Source organism: Microcebus murinus, chromosome 5 (assembly GCF_040939455.1).
Source record: "Microcebus murinus isolate Inina chromosome 5, M.murinus_Inina_mat1.0, whole genome shotgun sequence".
Taxonomy (NCBI): Eukaryota; Metazoa; Chordata; class Mammalia; order Primates; family Cheirogaleidae; genus Microcebus; species Microcebus murinus.
The window spans coordinates 91229262-91247572 of record NC_134108.1 but is presented as its reverse complement, the minus strand read 5'-3'; the positions used below and the strand labels follow the sequence as shown (position 1 = coordinate 91247572).

Genomic DNA, 18311 nt, shown 5'->3' with positions numbered 1-18311 from the left:
TATTCTGTTTTTGTAATAAAACACTGTAGCCCCAAGGAAAAATGTTTTTCTTATGTGGCAATCAATGTGTTCAAGATTTTTCATATATTTGATGTTATGAAAAGTATTCATAAACATGGGTGAGATTGTTATCATAAACTTCTCCCTTCACCTGGCACTTCATACCATTTATAAAGAAGAAAAAGAATGTTCAAGGCCACTGGAATGATTCAAGTTGTTCTTCCTAGAGAAAATCAGATTGGAGTATGTTTTGCAAGTAGTTTAAAGAATGTCCTCATTGATATAATTTGAGCATGGTACAATATTTTGTTTCAGCATCACATTACAGTAAATAAAAATGAGTTCATATATTGTCTACAAATTTGCTCATCTAACATATTCACAATATATTCATTGCATTTTCCTGGTGTTTTGCCACATGCTAATGCTCAGTTCATGCCATCCTCTTTCATTTCTTGACAATTTTTGTTCCCTAGTCTCTGTCACTCTTTCCAACACTACTCTTGTCTCAATTCCTTGTAATTTCAATATACATGTAAGAGTTCTTTCTAAAGACCAGTTTCTTGCCCTTATCTCCTCTCATGATCTTGTCTTAATATACTTTAGCCATTGACTCCCAATTATACCTTGAAAATGTCATAGCCTGTAACATACAGATTCTGCATAACCTAATCCATAAATCCCCGTGTGACTACTACCGTGTTTCCCCCCAAATAAGACCTACCCATAAAATAAGCCCTAGCAGGATTTCTAAGCATTTGCACAATATAAGCCCTTACTTGGAAAATAGTGATGGGCATGGCTTCCCAGCGTATCTGCACAACCCATGCATTTCATCGCAGAGTGGTAAAGAAGATGAGCAGCCCTTCTCATCTGCCCCATTGTGACAGCTATTATCCCAGAGGTGACAGGAAAGGTGTGGGCAGCCCCATCACAAGGTCGGCTCCCCTTGTCAGGTCCTGACCATCCTGTGTGTGCTGCAAGTTGAGGCTTTGAGGGGAAAATAACACATCTCCTGAAAATAAGCCCTGGGGTGTCTTCTGGAGGAAAAATAAATATAAGACCCTGTCTTATTTTCAGGGAAACACGGTATATTTCTGGCTTGCTACCTCTTGTATCTGCTACAATCAAATATTCACTTCTTTTTAATTTTTAAAAACTTTGTGTTATAGAAAATTTCAAAAGTAGGAAGAACAGAACTCTCATGTACAGTCAATCAGCTTCAAAAATTATCAAGTCATGGCCAATTTTGTTTCATTTATTATATTACGAAATAACTACAGGGCACAGTCTTTTCATCTGTGGCTATGTTAGCTATGTTAACATGTATATTTAAAAGATAAGATAGATATTAAACCTAAAATATTAGCAATACTTCCTTCATATCTAACTGTTCTTTAACCCCAGCAGAATCTCTCATTCCTTGATCATAGGCACATTTCACTGCCTTTCACATCCGTGACATCCTCTCTCATCTTTATATCCAGCTTAAAGCCCACAGTCAATCATTTCAGCCACTCCACCTTCAGTGCTCCTGCCCTCTCAGTTTGTTATACGCTCATGGCAGAACCACCGCCATGGTTAAATGATACTCCCTGCCTACTCTGTGCCTGCAGCCCTGCAGCTGAACAAGGTTGGAGAATAATTCACAACCACACTGGTCTTTAAAGTTCTTTAAGGCCAGTCCTAAAGCTAACTAGCAATCATACTACATTTCCTTAGTCTATTTCCTTTCTTGCCTTCCTAGGTGACTACTCAAAACCCTTGACCTCAAACCTCTAAAAGTGTCTTCTGGAATTCTCACTTGCAATTGAGAACCCTGATTCCCACTGCACTGAGCAAATCAAAGCATTCAGAAGAGAGCTTCCACAGCACCATTCTCACATCTGCTGCCCCACCAGCATCTGCACTTTTACCCTTGGCCTTCTGGCTTCATGTTATAGATGGTCAGATCATTTACTAGACTTTACTCTCTGTGCTACAATATAATTCCTTTACATTTGCCCTGGTAGATTCTACCTTTAATGCTCCAGAAATTCTCTCCTTCTCCACCTCACCCCTCACCTTCTCTTGCATCATTAATTTTTACTTTTTTACTGGAGCATTTCATTAGCATAAAGACACACTATTATATACCTTTAAATAAAACATTGTTAGATTCTACAGATGAGTGAGACCATGTGGTATTTGTCTTTCTGTGCCTGGCTTTATTTCATTTAACATAATGTCCTTCAGGTTCATTCATATTATCACAAATTGGAGGATTTTGTTCTTTTTATGGCTGAATAGTATTCCTGTGTGTGTGTGCGTGCAGATATATATACCACATTTTCTTTATCCATTCATCTGCTGGTGGATGCTTAGGTTGATTCCATATCTGAACATCATGTACATGACAAATATATACGATTTTATCTGCCAATTTAAGAAAAAATAGAAATAAATGTATAACTTCTCTACACCCAACTTTACCCACAGCTATGGCTTCATTTCTCTATTTCCTAGCATAGCCAAATTACACAAAAATAGTTGTTTGTACTTGTTATATCCAGTATCTGTTCCCTATTCTCACTTAAATACCTTCCAATCATGCTTTTGCTATTTCTACTCCACTAAAACCACACTTGGCCTCGCAGTCCGATTTGAGCCTCTTGAGTACATCGTGCTCCTTACAGATACACTGCCCTTGCTTGACATTCAGGATTCCACCTGCTCTTTTACTCAATCTCCTTTGCTGGTACCTCCTTTTATGTTAGACCTCTTCACTTGGGAGTGTCCCAGAGCTTGGTTCCTTGGTCATCTTTTTTTTCTTCTTCTTCTTCCAGCATTATTTCCCTCTCATTGTTCTCAGAGTCAATTATGGTTCTTTTTCCAGCAATCCAAAAGAACTCTTAACATTTTAAGGGCCTGTTCTTTAGGGCATTTTCCTCTGCATTTACTTTCTAAATACCTTTTTTATTCATTTTTTTTCTTTTGCTTATTCTGTCTGCTAAGCTAATTTTAGGCAGGTAGAGTTGGCCCTTGAAAAACATGGGTTTGAACTGTGTAGGTTGGCTTTTACTTGGATTTTTTTCAACCATCATGGATAGAAAATACACTTGCAGGATGCAAAACCCACTTATATGGAGGGCCTACCTTTTTTATATGTGGCTTTTGCAGAACCAATAGCCAGACTTGAGTATGTGTAGATTTGGGTATATGCGGGGGTCTTGGGACCAATCCCACACGTGTGCCACGGGATGACTTCATATTTAATTTTATGGTTTTCAAGTGTTCTTATACCCTTTCTCCACATTTTATCCTTTCCTAGATATATTTCTATTTCTAGAAGATATTTTGCTCTGTCCCAGTTTCTCAAGACCTTTATTCTTACCAACTAGTTCCAGAAATTTTACTTTACCCTGAAAATGACTCCAAAGAAAAACTGTAATACTGGTTGGCCACCTCCCCCTTCATCTGTTCTACAGGCAACCTTGCAACCCATGATTTGGATTCATGCTTCATTTAAAATCCTACTGAAATGCAGATTCCCTTGAACTTAAAGCTCATATGAAAATTACTTAGTGGTGGAAATCTGTATATAGTAATTTGCTTATTTTTAATGTAGTTTTATATTTAGAAAACTGTACAAATATTTATATGTATATTTATATCTTTAAATTTTGTTTTATTTTGCTGAAAGTTTACTGTTAATCTTTCTTTGTAAGTATCTAAAATTGTTTCATATTCTTATCTTTAACAGGTTATTGCTTTAGTAATGGATATATTTACAGATGTGGACATTTTCAAAGAAATAGTTGAGGCATCAACTCGAGGGATATCTGTATACATTCTGCTTGATGAGTCCAATTTTAATCATTTTCTAAATATGACTGAGAAACAGGGTTGTCAAGTTCAACGTCTCAGGGTAAGAATTCTGCTTTTTCTTAATTAAGTACTTTGCCTAACATTTTCATCTCAGTTAAATTTAATGCATACTAAGGTAGATTAATGCAAAAGAAAAAATGTACTATATATATATATATTTAAGGTGGTATATTGATTGATCACAGACAGTTCCCCTGTACCTTTTTTTTTCCTTTTACTTGAAGTCAATCAAGGAAATCTCCTGTACTTTTTAAAATGTGATTGAAAACACACATCTTCATGAGTGTTTTATAGTGTGCTTTTCTTGAAGGTGGGACACAAGTTTCTGAGTTAACTTTGCCACTATTCGTACTTCATACTTCAGTTTATATACACAACTTTGAAAGCACTGACTCAAATGCTTCTATGTTTCAGTAGGTATTACATATCAAAACAATTTGGCATAATATGTTCAGTCATGTTTGAGTTTTTAAAAGAAAGGTTTTAATTTTAGTTATTTTATCATTATGGTACTCTAACCCAAAAGGCTTTAATTATAATAAGATCCTAAGTGATTTATGAAACCATTCTGTATAAATGTAAAGTAATATCTCCTATTTAAGCTATGTTAATATATGTATTTTAAGTGATTATTTTTCTTAAGTATTTAATTTTTAGGATTTTTAAAAATTTTCTTTTTATTAAATTTTTTGTTTTTCAAAAATGTACTTCAGGTGATTTTGGGGGGGTATTGAGGTTTTATATTAATAAGCATTTTGCTTTTGAAAATATCCCCTTTCTAGCCATAATTTTTACTTCATATTTACATATAATTCTAGAATATCCGCGTGCGGACAGTTAAAGGCCAAAACTATGTTTCAAAAACAGGGGCAAAATTCCGTGGAAAAATGGAACAGAAATTTTTGTTAGTCGACTGCCAGAAAGTGATGTACGGTTCTTACAGGTAAGATCATTGTGTTTTCCATCAGTGTTATTAATCATTTAAATAATTTATTAGTTTCAAATATTAATATCATCGGTTTAGCTTTCTTGAAAATAAAAAAAGAACACTTGCATGGAAGCTTGGAGACCTAGGTTTGAGTTATGGCTCTGTCTCTGAACGACATTAAAACAGATTAGGTAAATCACATAACTTCTTCAGCTTCATGTTCTTCATCCAGAAAATGAGGAGGTTGACTAATATCTCAGAGAAAATAGCTCCCTACAGTTCCCTACAGCTCACCAACACGAAAAGTGGTTTTGCTCCTTATGAAAACACTTGTGCATAAAAATAGAAGCTGTTTGCCACTTTGAAAAACCTGTTGAATGGACTTTTCTTGTTTTGTATTATTAAGAGTCTGATCAAAGCAGAACTGGCTGACCAGTCCAGGTCAGGCTGGCTTCAGAGTGTAGGCACAGCACTAATACTCCCTTATAAATAAATCCCCAACATTAGTCCTAAATCAGATACATAATGAAGCTATATGAACAGGCAGATAAAAACACCAGCAAACCCTTGTCAACTGCTGGGTCACTAAGGCAGAATAAATTCATTATTAAAGACCAAGGGAAGACTCCAGGACAGCTGTGGATATAAACAGGACAGTGTAAGAGGAAACCTTTGTCTCTTCTCTTAATAACTTAAAAAGTCCATGAAAAGGAGGTAACACATTGAAATGGATTGCTTTGGATTGCCTTGAGCAAAATACTTTGATCGCTGCCCTTTAGTTTACTGAGCTGTAAAATGAGGATAATCATAGAATCTCCCACATGTCATTGTTGTAAGGATTAAATGAAGTTAATAGATCCAAACCCCTAATGTTAACTATTATGTTAGGACTTGTTTCAACTCTTACTTTCTGCTAACTTTTCCTTTAAGCTCAGGAACCTTTTTAAAAAACATGCTGTTTGGAGTTCCAAATGAACACTTGTTAAGAACAGAAATTACAGCTAGTGCTTGAAATCAGTGAGTCCTTTTAAAGACTCATTATATGTGGATATATTTGTTCAGACCCACTTGGTTTTAGAGGGTTTTGAATTGAAATTTTAATTAAAAATGAGTGTTCACTTGACTTATATAGAATGGTGTTTATTATTTAAGCTCATCATAATTAGTGTTAGTTTTGTTGTTTAATTTGACTGTTAGGATTATTTTCAACTGTAAATTCACCTCAATTTTGTTTTGTTACCAGTAGGTATTAATAGGTGCTATGTGTTGATATGCCTATAGCTGAGCTACTTTAGATTAATTTGGTGAAAATCAAACAGCAATGATAAAAAAAAAAATCTGTATCTATCTCTGTCCTAGGCCAGAGGCAGAATTTAAGTTACTATTATGTCAGTGATTATGGAATTCCTAGGACCGTAGATTATAAAAATTCATGAAGACTCTTATCTGACAACTCTATTCTCTTTGCTCTTTCAAGTTCATTTTAAATATATTATACTTCTTTAAAAAATTAATGGTCATCATCCATTGTCATTTTTATTTTCCTGACTAATTATCACGGACCTTTCCTTTTGTTAACAATATTGTAACAAGCTCTGGTGGAATAGTCATGAACTAGTTTGGTTAAAAATGTATTTCCTTTTAGTCAAAAACAGCCTTCTTCCCTCATATTCTAGTATTGCCATTGTTTTCCTCATGGGCAAGTTGAAAATGCCTTCGTTAATTCAGAGTTCTTTGCCATGGGATGTCACAGGGCTCTAAACTCCTACCATTCCTGGAGAGGCCTGGCATCCATGTTTGCCAAAGTCACACACTGTTTGATTGGTCACTCATTATGGTGACAGTTTTATTAGGAAAACACAAGAGGAGTTTTTTTTAATAACATGACACCAACATTGACAGGAGAAAACACATAGGTATGGGTTAATCGATGTGAATAAATAATGTTTTGAATTTGATAACCCCATTTGAAATTAAGTGAAAATATGGAATATATTTAGTAAAGCATTGTCTACAATTTGGACCGAGAGAATTTTATAAGCTCCTATTTTTTTGAATCTTATGATCTCTATAAAAGTTACTTTCAAACGATAAGTTTCACTGAAGCTGGTGCCTGTTAGGTGCCGAGTTTGATCAGACATGAAGATCTTCACAGTTGAGATCCATGCTACAACCAGTCGACTGTTTCTTCTTACACCCCACGAACTTTGCTTCTTAGTCCCCAGCCAGGAACTAAGAGTTCTCAAGCTACTTTTTCTGTGCGAATTTATAACCACACTCCCAACTTCATGACTAGTGTGTTAAAGTATATGTGTAGCGAGGGATGGGAGTCCTTTGTTAATTTTTTATGCACAAAAATATCTGTACATATGTGAAAAATCAAATGTTACTAAAATATGAGCAATAGAAAAACAGAAGTTTTTGTTCTCCATTCCTATCCACCCCTGGTCCTGACTACCAGATACAACTGCTCAATTATTTTAATTAATTCTTCTGATGCTTATTCTATTCTTTTAAATAATGTGATTATATTGTTCTTTCTTTGTTTTCTGAATTTCATATATTATCTCTTGGTTTTTTATTATAATTATTGAAGAATTAAATTTTCTACTCACCCACATCCACTTTCCCATTTTGGCCTCATTCTCCCAATATAGTTCTATCACAATTTTTGGTTAAGTAAGTCCAGGTTTAAATTACTAAACTGTGTCAAAATTGATCATTGATGAGCTATGGAGTGATTTATATGTTTCCTTTTTCATAGCAAAGTTAATAATGACCATTTTATTTTTATTCATTGTCTTTGTTTTCTGTATCTATTACAATTATTTTCCAGTTGACCACACCGATTTTGCAGCACATGAATGACTTTTCCAAATGCTCAGTAACTACCAACAATCTCTGATGTCTAATCTGGACTAGCAGGTCTTTAAACTGGGAGCACATCTGTAGTTCCTAGTATTTCTCATATTCCTGGATGGTTTGACCCATGATTTATCAATTCCCACTTTTTTTTTTCACTTTTGTTTCCAAGTCTCCTTTTTTCTCCCAAGTTTTAAGTCCAGAAATTCATAATTCTAGGTGATTTATGGCTTGACATGGGCTGGCACTCTAAACTGAATTGGTTATCCTCCTTATTGGGAAGGTATTGCTCTGTAATCAAAGTTGCTGTTTTCTCAGCAATTATTAGCAAGTAGAGATTGGACATTGATTCCAGAGATGAGGAAGAAGTCATCCCTGAAAATACAGATTTGGTACTTATTGGCATATAGATGATACAGATGACCTGGGATGACAGAGAAACACATGAACTCATTCCCAAACCCTGAAGAATGTCTCTAATTTCTCAGATTTACTTATTGAATATATTCAATTGAATTCTTCCCTATTACCTGAAATTTTATTACAATGTTATTTTCTGATTTACCATAGCAGGGAAACTTTTCCAATCGCCATACAGTCACCAGTACCACTAGCTTCTCAGTTTGCTACACTCAATACCCAGAGGTTATTTTAATTTCATAATCTATGGACATCTTTCATGACATGAAAGTCTTCTGATTCTTTCTTCTTTCTACTAGCTCAACATTTTTATTCATTATTCCAATTTCTACTTTGGTTTGAGCTCTTAATTCTAACTACTTTATTTTTCATAGTTAAATTCAATCCCTCATCTTTCAAGTGTACACAAATAGCTACTAGAAAAAATAATTCCTCAAACATCTCTTTCTATTATAATTTATCCAAATTTGGAAACACATCCTATGTAATAAAACTTTTTGCTTTTCTTTCACGATTTCCTCACCGATTCATAAATTTCTTACATAGCTTCTTTAATCCAGATAAATATAATCTATTTTCTATGTTCAACCAACCATGGCCATTATTGCTTCCTTCTCTTTTCCATATGTTTCTTCTTCCACGTAAATTGTCCTCTCATACCTTTTATCTCTGAACTTCTGGGTATCTAGTCTTCATTCTTCATCAAAATATTACAAAACTCCCACTTTCCCCCAGGGTGTCCTCATACTTGATAGCTGACTATTCATTCCATTACTTGATGTTCCAAAGATAATTTGTATTCATATCTTCAGTCAAATTGAAATTTTCTTTAGTCATTCATTTTTCTACCATTCCTTTTAAGTAAGCCTGGTGGCCCAAGTATGTTCACAGAAAGCATTTAGTAAATATCCTTCTCATACCATGCATTCAAAGGTATACTAGATAAAATTAAGCATATCAGAATAACATTCTTAAGTGGCACACTGCTGGTTTTGATATTTTATGTATTTATTTTAAATGATTATTCTGTGCATTCTTTTAATCTTTTTGTCTGCAAAAAGATTTCTTGTGTGCCCTATATAAATAGTAAAAACCTTCGATGTGGAGAATGTCTCTGTCTCCTTTTTCTTTTATATTTACTCTCTTGTGTCATATACCATTATTTGATGTGTAGTATATTAGCAATTCATCTAGATTTCAGTTCAGTGACTCTATCTATACACATCATCTAGGTTTTCAAAAATCAGATGTAAAATTTGATTTTAAATTTCAAAATAGTTATCACTTGTAAACTCTAGGAAAGGAATTGGGAGTTCCATAGAGTACTGCAAAGTCATACAAACTTTAATTTCCTAAAAGTTATATTCCATATTAAAAGATCCTAATTGTCATTTTGACTGGCATGGTTTCTGAGACGACATTTACTACTACTATGCACACTGAGTGCAGTGAAATCTGCCCTTTAATGATTGAGGTTGCTGCCCACAAATCCTGTTTACAGCTCCTGGTGTTCTAAATTATAACTACTGAGTAAGCCACTGGGATAATAGTCTGAAAACATTGAGCCTCTTAAAATACATGGATACCGCACAGATGTATCTTACATTGTATCATATTAGAACTATAAGGCATTGTACCTACTATGCTGACCATGTCCTCATTTTGGACATGAGGAAAGTTGAGGCCCAAACTCATGTGGCTACAACTCAACAAAAACCAGGTCTCTTAACTTTTCCACCAATACTGGCTTTCCTACATTCTGCCAGGATGTTATATATGAAACATAATTCATTTTTTACTCCATAAAATCTTACTAGGCATAGATGCAAAATCCAAGCTTTTCTTTGGACTTCTGGAAGGTAGATAAGAAATTATCAGTGGATTTGAACTTGAGTTGAATTATTATCTAAAATATGAATATGAAGATGGGGAGACACATGTATTGCACGCATGCAATGATTGAAAATATCCTAAATTATGGTAGTCAAGATAAACACAAAAAAACATTCTTTTGTCGACGTTAAATGCTACTTTTTTAGTAGAACTATATGTTAGTGCCAATCTTTTGACTTAGCAAAGTTGAAAATTTTCCATTTTTTGTTTTTTTTTCAGCTATATGTGGTCGTTTGAGAAAGCTCACCTCAGCATGGTGCAGATAATCACAGGACAACTTGTGGAGTCCTTTGATGAAGAATTTAGAACTCTGTATGCCAAATCCTCTGTCCCCAGTTCATTTGCTCAGGAAGAATCAGCAAGAGTGAAGCATGGCAAAGCACTCTGGGAAAACGGCACTTACCAGCATTCAATGTCTTCATTAGCTTCCATTTCCAGCCAAAGAAACCTTTTTGGTAGACAAGATAAAATTCATAAACTAGATTCTAGTTACTTCAAAAACAGAGGGATCTATGCTCAAAATGAACATGACAAATATAGCATCAGAAATCATGGCTACAAACCTCAGTTTGTTCCAAACTTTAATGGTCCCAATACAGTACGTCAGTTTCAACCTAGTCAGATAAATGAAAATTGGAAAAGGCATAGTTATGCTGGGGAACAGCCAGAAACGACGCCGTACCTCCTGCTTAACAGAGCTCTGAATAGAAGCAATAATCCACCTGGCAATTGGAAAAGGCCTTCAGATAGTCTCAGTGTGGCCTCCTCATCTCGGGGAGGCTGTGCAAGCCACAGGAACACACCTGCCCAGAGCTTTGCTGATCGGCTCGCCCAGCAGAAAACAAACCTTGCAGACAGGAATTCAAACGTGCGGAGGTCTTTTAATGGCACAGATAATCATATCCGCTTTTTGCAACAACGGATGCCAACCCTTGAGCATACCACAAGGTCATTCCTACGTAACTGGAGAATTGAATCCTACTTAAATGATCATTCTGAAGCTACACCTGACTCAAATGGATCAGCTTTAGCTGAACGATTTGAGGGCTGTGATAGTCTTGAGAATTTGAAAGCCAATGCCCTTTATACTCATTCCCGGCTTCGTTCCTCTTTTGTATTTAAACCAACTTTGCCTGAGCAACAGGAAGTTAGCAGTTGTACAACGGGCTCCTCCAATTCAACCATCATAGGTTCCCAGGGAAGTGACACACCTAAAGAGGTCCCAGACACCCCTACAAGTGTACAGCATTTGACAGACAAACCCGTGCCAGAAGCAATCCCCAAGCTCCCTGCGCAATTAGAAGCATCCAAAATGCACACCTTGCAGGTTCCCGAAAACCGGTCAGCAGTCTTAAACCAAACTACAAATGGCCACACAGAATCAAACAACTATATATATACAACCTTGTGTGTAAATAAGCCAACAGAAAATCTAAAGAGTCAACAAAATGAGCATCTGCTTAAAAGGCGAAGTTTCCCATTCTTTGACCACTCCAAAGCCAATTTAGATCATGGCAATAGTAAGCATTATGTATATAGTACACTTACCAGGAATCGAGTGAGACAACCAGATAAACCCAAAGAAGATTTGCTAAAAAGTGCCAAAAGCATGCACAATGTGACACATAGTGTGGAAGAGGAGGAAGAGGTTACCAAGAGAGAACCTCCAAGTGGCACCACTTCCAAATCAGTTTCCATCGCTGCTTTACTTGATGTGAATAAGGAGGAACCCAACAAAGAATTCACTTCCAAGAAGGAAGTTAAGGGCTCCCCAAGTTTTTTGAAAAAGGGATCTCAGAAGTTAAGGTCATTACTTAGCCTTACCCCAGAAAAGAAAGAAAATCTATCCAAAAATAAAGCACCTGCCTTTTATAAAATGTGTAGTAGCTCCGACACATTAGTTTCTGAGAGTGAAGAAAATCAAAAACCAAAGAAATCAGAACCCAAAGTCGATTCATCTCCTAGAAAAAAGCGTTCTTCCTCATCAAACTCCCAAGGCAGCATCCACAAGAGTAAGGAAGATGTGACAGTTAGCTCATCTCAGGGAATACATTCAGATGAAGGTAATAAAGTAATACCTTCCCCAAGTCCAGTTGAAAGTACTTCCTTGGAAAGGGCGGGAGATGCTTCTGCCCCAAGATTTAACACGGAACAGATCCAATACCGAGATACAAAAGAGATAAAAGCAGTTCTTGCTCCTGAAAGAAGACCGACTCCTTCTCCAAGGCTGAAGCCCAGTGAGCTTCTACGATCCCATTCAACCGACCGGCGAGTTTACAGTCGTTTTGAACCATTTTGTAAGATCGAGAGCTCTATTCAGCCAACAGGCAACATGCCAAATACCAGTATAAATCGCCCAGAAATAAAATCTACAACTATGGGCAACAGTTATGGCAGATCCAGTCCAATGCTTAATTACAACACTGGTGTTTACCACTCATATCAACCAAATGAAAACAAGTTTCGAGGATTTATGCAAAAGTTTGGGAACTTCATACACAAAAATAAATAACATACTGTAATTTCAAATAGCTATTAAGATACAAAAATGAATGAGGCTATAAATGTTTGTCCAAAGAATACTGTGGGCAGTTTTTTTTTTATGTGCCAATAGATATCTGTAAGAACAGAATTATAAGTATATGTACATGTTCACCAGGGTATTAATGTAAAGTTATTATTCTATGTGATAAAGTTAGTATCCACTATCAATGGACTTTCTCTGTAAACATACAGACTGAAGATCTTTTAAAGTCTTAATTAGAAACTTTTGTGGAGAGATGGTATGTGGATTTTAAGCATTCATTCTGAAGTCTTTTCTTTTAAAACGAGGATCATACTACTATCAATGACCCTCTATAACACATTTTTATGGTGTTTTCATATCTTGAAAAATATAAGAAAATGGGACAAAACTTTTTGTGTTTTTAATTAACTTTAAATTCTACAAGATTTGTTATATTTTATTAATGTTTTATTAATTTTCCTGTGTAGCATTGTACAATTGTTTGGGCAACAATAGTGCCATTTTTAAACTATATAACTCTGCACATTTTTGTTTGCAAATTGTCAGCTTCGTGTAGTACAATTACATTCACTGGAATTTATCTTTCTGAGCCTTTGAAAACTGTTCAGGGTGTGCTTCTTTCTATTCTGAACTCAGGGAGACTATATTCTACTTACCTATCAGCTGCTGATCTTTTACAGACATTTTTTTTACTTTAAATTTGTATCAAGCCAGTGGGAATTCAGAAAACCTGAACTATTCCCCCTCCTTTTTTTCGGTGTATAAATGCTTATAGAATTATAAACTTCTGCGTGATTTTTTTTATGTTAGATTAGCATGACAGTGCTGAGATGTTTTGCTTGCAACAATTTTTGCTCTTTTTTAAGTTGTGCCAAATATGGTATAACTGCATAGTGTGTTCATAAAAGTACTTTGCAGAAAATGAGAAATGGGGCCTGGCTTAGTTTTTTCATTATTTGATGATGATGTTCAGATCGTGAGACACCCTTCGCCTTTCTTAGGGTAATGAAATAAAAGCTCCATATCCACTCCAGAGACTTTAACTTGGCTTTACTTCTTTCACAAACGACAGAATTCAAGAAACAGTGCATCATGTGAGAAGTATGAAGTGTTTTTACATCACTTTAAACATTCTACGTAATATATTCTAAGTTGCTATGGGGGCAGTTTTAAAAATGCAAGTTTTAGTCAAATATGAATATGTGATGAAATAATTTTCGATAGTATTTAAAAGCCATGAAAAGAAACATGACAAGATAAAATACAATGGGGGCAAGAGGAACCTAACAAAGTCTAGAACACACAGGTAACTAAACTAGATGGATTTAATATTACCCATTTTTGGTTAGTATTGGGTGAGGAATCTTTCAGAGCTAAGAGGATAATGAACTATTAATAATTACCATTAGCCAGCTCTGAAATGGAAAGCCCTGAAATTTAGTGCAATGTAAGTTTAAAGCTGAAATTGTGTAAAGAAATTTAATTACGTTTAATTACAAGGAAAAGCCTGTTACCTTTTTGTACAGCAATTTCCTTAATTTCTGGAAACATAGCTTATAGAAAATATCCTTTTAAATAATTCCTAAGCTCATCCTCTGCAATGGAATTGGGAAGTGCATGATGCTTTATTTCATCCACCCATGACAGGAAACTTAGGCTTTTGCATAGCAGATTTATTGTCCCCTGCCTTTTTGCGTTGGCTATTTTCCCTCTATTTTTTTTCCTCCATAAACATTTGTATGTCAGAATCTGTACATAATAACTTTCTCAAGTTTCCATGACTGATAAACTCCCCACAGTTAAGACTGACCAAGAACACGATACTTCAAAAACTGTACTCAACATTTCAGTTTAAAACAGATACTATCACAGGTTGTGGATGTAATAGTTTCAAAATATATACTTCCTTTTTCTTCCCATATTAATGTTGAGGGAAAGATAATGTTACTTAGATGTACTTTCATATTAAAGTTTGATAATATAATTTTACTCTGCATAGTACTGTACATTAATACATAAGCAGAAACTCAAGAAAGTAGGTATGATTTCAAAGTAGTTCTCGGCAGATGGCTTCAGAATAGTGTAAGTGACCATATATCCTGAATACACTGATATCATCCCTCTATTATAATGATGGAGATTGGCCATGATTCTGACATGATGTGTTAAGGTATGGGTATATGTTGTCAGTCTATACTTGTGGAAGCAAATATCTGGTTTAGTCGAGATAATGTCTAGTGTGATCTAGATAAACAATGGAAAAAGATTTAAAAAAAATGAATTCTGTTTGTATTCAACTTGACTCAAGATCTCTCTAGTTATTCAAGTATTATCCCACAGATATTTCTGTGGTTTGTGAATAACTGTTGATTCTTAATGTGCCTATGCCTAAGGGATACAAAGTAGAATTGTTTTATATTGACTTATGTGTTGACTTATGTGATGCTGTTTAAAAAAAAAAAAAAACTTTATCATAATATTCAGGTAGGTTTTAGAATATTTAAGACAAAAAGGATGAAATGAAAACCAAAGAGTCAACTTGTCAGCTATTTTTTTTTCTTTTTTTAGAGATGGGGGTCTCCCTGTGTCACCAGGCTGGACTCTAATTCTTGGGCTCAAGTGATCCCCACCCCCATGGCCCAGCCTCACAAGTAGCTCAACTTTTTATATATATACAATGTTACAAAGAAATATTCTTCCAAATTCACTTTTGTTTTTAAATCAGCAAATAAATAATAAATAATTTTGTACAAACATCAATATATTGTAAGTTGTTTGTTGCTATTTTATCTTCACATCCTGGATCTCTTCATTCAAGCTCACTCTTTCAGTTAGTTCTTATAATCAGGAATTTAGATTTGTACACATTGTCAGAGATTTCTCTGTGAGTTTTGAAATCTTCTCTAAAACACTTATTTTGATTAGTAATTATACTGCATATAATAACTTACCCATATTTAATATCCAGGGACAATACACTTCCCTTAAACAGCAATAACATATACACTCATTCTCTTTATTTCTATTTTTTACTGGACTATAGTGGTTATTTTACATAATTTTTTACTTTAAAAAAATAGAAACTTTTATATTTGGTAGCTTTTGTATAACTTTGTAGCATTTGGTTTGAGTAAAACATTCTAAAGTTAACATTTGTATTAGATCAATGAGTGACATTAACCTATAGTCTGAAAGTTAGTGATTTAAAACTCAAAATTTCTTAGAAAAAAATATCCTTTATGTCACAGACTATGATGAAATGCTGTGTTGAAAATTAAAAGTAGTGTCCTTTTAAAGGCAAGTGTGATTTTTAGCTAGTTAAGGATAATGATACAACAGACTTATAAATGCCAATGTTTAAGAAAAACCTGATTCAATTAGGATAGGGAAATAGATAAGGACTCACTTTTGTGGCTATCATAAAGGAAAGTTATGAATAGGTTCAATTGGTTTAAGGAGTCAAAGACCCTGTTGAGATCATTGGACCTGAGAAAGATGGAAGGGGACTCAAGGGGATATGTGTGTATCCTGTCTGGAGAGCATCATACAAGGGGAGTTACTTGAGCTGAAAGCAGTGAGAAACAGATGCAAGAGATATATAGAAGAATATATCTGAGTTAATACAAGGGTAATATGTTGGCCACTTCTCCCATAATATTAATCTGTTTCAACAATCTGGCTCATTTATTTAACACTTATCCTGGGGACCTACTTTGTTCCAAGTATGTAGGTTACAGTAGACTTTTGATGTAAAAAAGAGGATATTGAGAGATTCAGAGACTGCCAGCAAATTTAAATCAGTGTTTTAGGACTAGCCCAAATGTAAAACAAAAGTCCATATGTTATTTGTGGTCTGTTTGTCCTAACTTGTGCCTTGATGTATTCTTAGTGCCTAGAAAGGGGTGCACATAAGAGAGCCTGATAAATATTTGCTGTGAAAATCCAGTCATTACTTGCAATTAGGAAAAGATATAGTCCTTAATATCCATACATTCCAATGGACATTTTGTAACTCCCTATATAGTCATTTGTGTTAAAAGGCATAGATGGTTTAATGCAGCAGGAATCCTAGTTTTCTAGTTTACATTTCAGCTGCATGAATGCTAGCATCTGGACCATCTTCCTAAGATATATTTTTGTGCAGGAAAGAAAATCCTGGAGGAACTCACCCTCAAGGAAAAGAGAGTAGAGCTGCATAAATTAAATTCAAAGGCTTTTGGCACATGAGGGAAAGGAGTGGTGATTTTATGGTAGTTAGATTGTCCACTAATATAGGCTGGTTGTGTGGGATTGCAACTGAAGAATAACTGCTCTAAAGTCTTCATAGTGCATGCAAAGTCTGATGTCAGGACTGTCAGCAAAGAGCACCTTCACTGTGGCCCTCAGAACACGTAGCTTCCTGCTTTCAACAGCAGCCTCTGCTCATATAAGGTTATAGCAACAACTGCAGACACACAATACACAAAATGTGACTTTGACAGAATTTCACTTTCATTAGAAAGAGGTAAATGAAAAAATAAGAGCCTCTTACCAGGCATTTATTACAAAAAGCAATATTCTATGTAAATCCTGATATTAGTATTTTTTGCCGTTAAGTTTCTTCTTTTCCTATCTGTAGGAATAAAGATTATACTAATCTTTATGTGATTCAATAATTAGGCAGATTCAATTAGATTCAACCTATATTTCAGAAAGAAACTTTGTATATTTTTGGTTTGGTTGGTTGATTGTTTTGCAAACTACGAAAATTTAATTTTAGTTAACTCTAAGGCTAAGTCAGATATTTATTAAAATAAACATTCTAGTTAATGACCTGCCATAAAGCTCAGAATTACATGTGTTATCCTAAAAGGGGAGATCTTACAATACTTGAAGTTTGATTTCTCATTTTTCTTATCTTTCAATCAAAATAGGTTGCTTTTTAAAGACAGAAGAAAATCCTGTTTACAGTTTTCTAATTCAAGTATAAAAAAATATTTAGCTTTGCAAAGCATTTTTGAAAGTGTATTTTATGGGGCACAAAATTAACCAGTGCTGGTTATGGCAAGCACTTGACAACAAGGAAAGGCCTGATTAAGTGCTGATGTCATTTGATTTCCAGAGGAAAAATTTTAGAGAGACATTTTGCATTCTAATCACGATAAGGTGAAAGACATTGTTTCAAAATAAAATTAGATAAAAACTGGAAGAAAGAGCACAGAGCAAGTGGAAGGCTACATGTTACTTCTATCTTCTGACAAAGCACTTTTTAACGCTAAACTTCTTTGTGCTTGGTTTCCTTCATGCTAAATAAAAGTAATAACATTGTACTTCAAAGGAGTATGCAGATATCAAAGACATCTACGTTGTAATTTCAGTCCCTTCGAAAGCAGGCACAAGGTAAATATTAGCTTAGTGAGATCATCTGCCTTGTATTAGTTCGTTGTTCTGTATTTAGGTGAAGGTAGTAATAACTTTTAAATTCTTAGTAGTTCTCTCCAGTGGAGTCAAAGTTTGACAAAAAGGTTGTTTTCCAGTTGCTGGGTATGGTATTAAAGCTTCGTATTTGAGAGTAAGATATTTTTTTTAAAATGTCATGTAGCTTCAAATGTTTTTGTATTAGCTCCAAGGCATATAAAACCAGAGGTCAGAGATTGGCTAGAATAGAGTGACTTGGGAGGCAGAGCATGCCGGTAGCAGGTGCCCTACAGCCACCCCAGCTGGCCTTATCCTGGTGCAACCGCCCTGTGACATGCTTGGAGTAACAACTACTCCATCAGTCAAAAATGACAGAACCCATTTCCTCTTATTAGAATCCCAGAGGCAATGCTGTGA

At 35.0% G+C, this 18311-nt stretch overlaps 1 protein-coding gene across 1 annotated transcript in view; it reads left to right on the top strand.

Annotated features, from left to right (window-relative positions):
• FAM83B (family with sequence similarity 83 member B) overlaps positions 1–15255 on the top strand; it is a 72170-nt gene extending 56915 nt beyond the window's left edge. Inside the window, exons 3-5 of the mRNA XM_012780780.2 lie at positions 3743–3907; positions 4686–4810; positions 10190–15255. Of these exons, the coding sequence (XP_012636234.2) occupies positions 3743–3907; positions 4686–4810; positions 10190–12482 (2583 nt within the window). The 3' untranslated portion in view covers positions 12483–15255. The remainder of the gene's footprint in view (positions 1–3742; positions 3908–4685; positions 4811–10189) is intronic.
• The last annotated feature ends 3056 nt before the right edge of the window (positions 15256–18311 follow it).